This window comes from Bidens hawaiensis, unplaced genomic scaffold (assembly GCF_021521415.1).
Source record: "Bidens hawaiensis isolate Kalapana, Puna unplaced genomic scaffold, B.hawaiensis_p1.1 tig00047736_1, whole genome shotgun sequence".
Taxonomy (NCBI): Eukaryota; Viridiplantae; Streptophyta; class Magnoliopsida; order Asterales; family Asteraceae; genus Bidens; species Bidens hawaiensis.
In genome coordinates, this window is record NW_027498550.1 from 44,491 (window position 1) to 51,280 (window position 6,790).

The 6,790-nt window shown below is 32.5% G+C and overlaps 1 protein-coding gene across 1 annotated transcript; it reads left to right on the forward strand.

The window, feature by feature from the left end:
• The first annotated feature begins 3,252 nt into the window (after positions 1-3,252).
• Positions 3,253-5,910, forward strand: LOC143597195 (protein LIFEGUARD 4-like). Its single transcript, XM_077075771.1, has 4 exons — positions 3,253-3,430; positions 3,678-3,803; positions 3,887-4,044; positions 5,644-5,910. Exons 1-4 carry the CDS (start codon positions 3,253-3,255, stop codon positions 5,908-5,910), a joined length of 729 nt encoding a protein of 242 aa, XP_076931886.1.
• Positions 5,911-6,790: the final 880 nt, after the last annotated feature.

The following is a 6,790-nucleotide window of genomic DNA, read 5'->3' on the forward strand; positions in this document are numbered from 1 at the left end:
CACTCCAGTGAGGTCGACACAAGCGTGTTTTCCCCCTACCCACCCAAAAACAAGAATATCGGCCGGTCGTAATGTAGATCTTCCTTCTTGAGGATCCGTGAGAAAGTTTACAAGGGCTTCCTTTTTAGCCGAAATTTCGGCTTGTTTAAGAACATCGCATAGAACATCCCTAACCAAATCATGCATGTACTTAAACCCAGGCAACTCTTTGCAGTGAATCGCATGCTCACCAAAAGAATCCAAACAAACCTTACGGCAAACTAGGCACGGCTCATCTACCGGAAACAAAGGGATCATTAACCGATACTTCAGGATGGCCCGGTACTCCAGTGCCGACATATGTTGGCCCAATCCTTCAATAGGGAGGACACTTAAGAAATCTTGAGCCCGAGGAGCCCGAAGACACTCAAACACTGCTTTCTGACGAGGGGATAAATCAAACTTCATTTCCAAACTCTTGATGATTCCACTATAAAGGGCACTTGCCAAAGCATGTTGGGCTTTAGGGGGGCGGTGTCTTTATTAGAGAAACCGCAAATATCAAAATCGGGAAGTGAAATGTGCAACCGATTTATCGCACTCCTATAATCGGAGTCAAACCCATCAATACCACAACCTCGAAGAATGTGGTCTTGCAATTCACAAGATTGCGCCCTCGAGGCCACAAACGCATAAGTAGAAACGTCTGAAGCTGAACATAAACCCAAACCTCCAAAACGAGTCGGAAGTGATGCCAACCTCCATTGAAAATCTCCAAAGAAGGCACCACCACAAACCACGATGTCCTCAATCGCCCCCGAAGGCCATTGTCAAACACAGAAACTGCTTCCCCTACATACACAGGTTGGCATGTTCTGAGACCGAACAACAATTTTCCAACTCCCATACATGAGCGGAGCAAAAGGAGCTCGCATTGTAACTTCAATGTTAATATATTTTCTCAAAGTATTAATTAACAGCATTTGCTGATTAAAAAAGTTAATAATATTATTTAAATAATACAAAAATTTGTTGATCGTGTTGATTTATTTTCTTTGTTTAATAATGTCACTTTTTTCATCCGTGTTTTTATTAACGATTAAGCTTATTTCTAGTTGAGATTCTAAGACGGTCCAGGTCATATTTGTTGCAGGTGGGAATGTTGTTTGGTGCTGCAGCTGCAATAGAAATAGTCCTGGCTACTCCTCTAAAACAAATGTGAATCCTATTACTTGATCATATAGACAAGAAAAGAAACCTCCAACAGTTGCTAACAGAGGGGCAGAACTGGAAATGACATCTAATATGGAGAACGAAAACGGGCTTTCAATAAAGAATATAACGCCTATAGCTGCCATTTCTTTTACAACTCATATTTACCAGAGGTAATTGTTATACATGTTCATTTTACTTATTATATATATTCTTTCATTTTGAATTTTGGTTTTGTGGCTTTCATAAGAGTTTTAATGAAGTAGGTTTGTCTCATAATATTAAATTTCACACTTAGTGTGATGCAGGTCATCCATCGACAAGAGAAGATGGTGAAATATTTATCTTTTTTAAATTAAGTTGGCTTGTGAGGCGGCTTGGGCTAGGCTCGTTTATTAACAAACTGACCCCGAGCTCACATTTTGAACTCATTAAGATAAACAAGCTAGTTGCTCGACTCGGGTTTTAAACAAACCGAGCCCGAACTCAACCTGGCTCAGCTCATTTACAACTCTAACAATTAAACATTTTATTCATAACTATGTTAAAAGTGTTAGGTTTTATTTTGAAAGTCAACAAAATAATATAGTCATCATGAATGAATAAAGATATGTGTGTGTAATAGATAACCTGCTATAGAGAGTTGATTTATGTTTTTTAAATGTTGTTCATAATGCAGGCTGTTTTTACATATCGATCTTCTATTTAATACCGTCTATGTTCTTATTCATCTTAGGTATAACAGTCCCTCGCACAGAGTTCATTTATAATATTTCATCTACGCATATTTATGTTAATATTATGAACACAGCTCGTTTGGCCCGCCATGTTATTTTGCGTCTTTGGGATAAAATTCAAGACGAGCTCACCCGGATGCAAAGTGAAGCGGGAGATTTGTCATTTGATGTGGTCGGGTGTCTTAGACGTTCACTCGGTCTAGGTACGCCGTTGTTGGGAATGGGATATTCGGCAAAAGGTGAAAATACAACCACCAATGTGGTGTGCGTGCACCAACAACCAATACCATCACATGAAACGTCATGCAAGAACAATTGACACAATTGCACGCTAGGATGATAAAATTAGGTGAATAACAAAACAAAGGAAGGCCGAGTCAAGATGATGAAGAAACCGATATGGATGAAGATATACTGACTTATTAGTTATAATTATTGTGTGTTTGTATGGCAATTATTTAAACTATTTAGTTTAACGTTTTGTAATTTAATGATTTATAGTTTTATTTGTTAAAATATCTAGAAAATTTACAGCTTTACAATTATATTTAAATTGGTAAAAATCTGAAAAATTATAAAATTAACTTTTTTTTTTGAAAAATCATAAATAAAAAAAATTGTAACAGAATATTTTGAGACCACTTGTGGTCGGGAAAGGTATAGGTATACTGACCAATTTTATACCGACCACAAATTTGACTTATTGCGACCGTTTTGTAGTGACCAATCTATAATGATCACATGTGGTTGGTAAAATCAGTACCAATCACATGTGGTCGGTAAAGGCGGTCTTATCAGAGCAATTTTCTTGTATAGTATATAAAACGTGTCACCCTAGTAGACTAGTAGTATAATTTACTCTCTAGAACTTGATAAATATATAAAACAAATGCTATAAATAACTTGGTTTCCTCTTTAACAATATTTATGGTTTTTACAAGAGAGAGTTTAACTGTACCAAAGAATTCATAAAAATGCATGTTATACATAATACATTTGTTGTTAAAATTAATGATCATATCAGTTATTTACATTACTAGATTTAGAAATTTACCCTTTATTAATTATAACAATAACTAACAATTTAACATAAACTTTTTGCTTAACTACATTTAGAAATTTACCTTTTATTAATTTACTTTTACAAATTAATCTTTCTTGTTTATTTTGAAACCATAAACCCCCACATCCTTTATATAAATTATTAATATTTACCGGCATATCTTGTTAAATACAACCGCCATCATATTTGTATGATCCCAATTTCATTATCTTCTTCTCATCTCTCAAATCACAAACCATACTCCCACTTTTGAACCTGATGATGTCGGAGCACCGGCTGTCGTTTATTCGTAGGAGTTACTCCATGGTAGCCACACAGTTACTTGTCACCATCCCTGTTGCTGCTATTATCGCCTCGCATGATCTGATTGTCACTTTCTTAACCACTACAAGAGGCGGATTGGCTTGTTTCCTGCTTCTCCTCATTACCCCATTCATCAGTGTGTGCTTTGCGTTGCTTGATTTTATTTTTTAATTTTTGGTTTAACTTCAAAGTTCAAAAAAAAAAGAAAAGAAACACTTATAGTTTTCCTGTAAACATGTAATGAGAATAACTTTTGAGGAAAAAAAAAGTTACAGAAAATTTTGAACTATTTTCAGCAACCAAAACTCAATTTTTTATAAAGTGTTGAGCATCCTTGTTCTTATTTTCTGACTAACATTTGTTTCGTCTTGTCAATTCGCTAGGGGTTTTCTTGATGTTCCCATTGAACTATTATCGTCATCGCCATCCTCTGAACTATGCGTGTCTAGGGATCCTTAGTACCGTCTCTATGGCTTTTGCAGTCGGTTTTGCATGTGCCGTGACTAGCCGTAATCCTACTCTCCATCTATTCATGTTTAATATCAAAATTTGAGAAGTAATAAACGATTGAAGAACAAATTAATGTTGGCAGGTAAGGCGATACTACAAGCAACAATTTTGACAGCAGTGCTGGCTGTGAGTCTCACTCTGTTCACATTCTGGGCCGCCAAGAGAGGTTATGACTTCAAGTTCTTGGGCTCGTTCTTGTCCGGTTACCTTTTGGTGATTCTCGTCTTTGGTCTCATTCAGGTTCGTGTGTATAGACAGTTTTAATTAAGTCGGTTTCGGGTCTAACCCACCAACATGTTTAGCTAAATTAGTGGGTTGGTGTCGCCAGCCACCCGCCCAAGGGTGCTTGTTTGTGTATTGACCCTATATATATATATATTTTTTAATAATAATATATCTTTATGTCATAACTTGAAGAGCGGAGGTCGGCTCATGTAACTTACAAGAGCTCGAGCTTGATTCGTTTATTATTATATATTATATGATTAATGGGTTGAGTTATTTTATAAATGCCAACAAAATGACAAGTGTGAGATCTCATAGTTAATTGGTATGTGTCAAGTAGGGACCAAAGGTTTGAGGGTATAAAAGTAATAGTATACATTTGCACTCTTCATCTGCAAGTCGCATGTTGATTCTTCCATCATTTTAAAACGTCTATAACTTTTTCATATGATATTTTTTTAAAAAAGAGTTCACCATAATAACAAGTGTTATTTTATCTTTAATATGAGTATGATTTTGTTATATAAAAAAATTGTGTCATTGTGTCTTTTTTCGTCATTATGTCTTTCTATTTGTCATTGTTTTTTTTTTGACATTTTGTTTTTCAACATATCATTGTGTTTTTTTAAATAATAATAACATCATTGTATAATAATAATATGTAAATATAATAAAAAATACAAACAAATTATATAATACATAAAACACAATGATGAATACATATTACACAATAACCTGAAATGTAAAACACAATAATGAATACATATAACATAATACACAATGACCTAAAACGTAAAATACATGGTACATACATACAACACAATGACCTGAAACGTAAAACACAATCGAAACTACATATTACACATTGACTTGAACGTAATACACAATGAACATAATACTATTTTTCTTAATTAAGTGAATATTGAGCACAATGATAAGCAGAAAGACAAATGTTGAGCACAAAGACACAATGACGAACAAAAAGACACGATGACATAATCTTTGTTTTAGTTTTTATCTTTAATATGAGTACCAATTGAAAAACACAATAACCAAAATCTATAACACAATGCATAGAAAAACCCAATTAAAATACTTAACAGGAAAAAAATATAACAATATAAAAAACCCAATAATATATTTTTATTTTGATATAATTGTATGATATTCATTTTAAAAATAAAAAACGCTTGTTATTATGTTAAAAAAATTTCAAAAAAATGTCGTATAAAAATGTTATAGAAATTTTAAAGTGATGGATGAATTGACACGCGTCTTATTTGTAGAGAGAGAAAGCCAACATAAATTAATCTTCATTATCCGAATTTAAGACCAATGAATTAGATTTTTTCTCACATTTCTCATTTTTGTTGTACTTTGTATTTTAACATTACCCTATATGATTTTATACATTTAGAATGATATGTTATGTGTATTTATAACTATAATTTTAATATATAGCATACATGTATATTATTTGGTCATTCTTATTATAACTTTATATGTGAAAATAGTTCTTTCATAAATAAATAAATATACATTTAATATTTTATAATAAAAGTTATATAAATGATAGGCTCGTGTTTGTTTGTTTAATTTTCATTTGTTTTTCAGACATTCTTTCCTCCTGGTAAAATTACGGTTATGATGCATAGATGTTTGGTTGCTAAAATCTTCTGTGGATACATACTCTACGACACTGATATGTTGATCAAACGCTACACATTACATGATGACTACATCTGGGCTGCGGTTGCTTTGTATCTTGATGTCATCAATCTTTTCATGGGCTTGCTTACGGTCTTCACTGCTGCTGCTATGCAAATCCTTCTCATGGAATTTATATTGATAGTAATTAGTCTCATATGGAATGTATATTAATTAATCGATCATTTCTGAACTAGGAACTCGATTGGAATAGTATTCACGGGTTTTCGACAATTCTTAATTAAGCTATTTGAATTATAAGAGTACTACTTTTAGAGCCCGTGTAACACTCGGGATGATCTAAATAATAAAGTTACAAATAAAGCAATACATACTTTATATAGAAAAATATATTACATCTATGCTTGTATCCATTATACATAAATTGATTTCATTTATCTCACAGTATGATCTTTTCCAAAAAATAAAACTAAGGTTAATAAAAAAAATGCACGTGCAAAAACATACCAAAGAACACTCTATATAATATTTGTATAATAATTGAAAGAAATTTGGTTATGAACCAATTTTGAAGAATAATTCTCATATAATAATAGCTTTATGGGCTTCTCGCGCTTTTGCCAATTGAAAAAAAATAACAGGTTAACCCGTTCAATTTTTTGAATATTTTGCTTCACTTGAGCATAATTTTGTATAACATGTTTCACATACAACATTCTGGTCACTATTTATGGAAAAGTCAATGTTGACACAAATGTTTCTAATTCGGTAAAAGTTAGAAGCATTGATAGACTTTGAAGTGACATGTCAGAAGTGTTTGTTATTTTTTTTAATTTTAATAGTCATGATAATAATACTCAATGTGTAAAACCCGAATCTTTTGACTATTTCCAAAAAATTCCTTAAAAATAAATTCGATACCTAGTTACATTTAAAATTTTAACTTTCATTTGTTATCCATTTTTAAGTCAAAACTTTGAACTCGTAACAAGTTTGACGATAAATCTATTTGCATTCTCAAGTTTTTAAAAATATTTAGATTACCCTGTAATAAATTTGAGCAAAAATGTAGTTAATTTGTACCAAATGATCA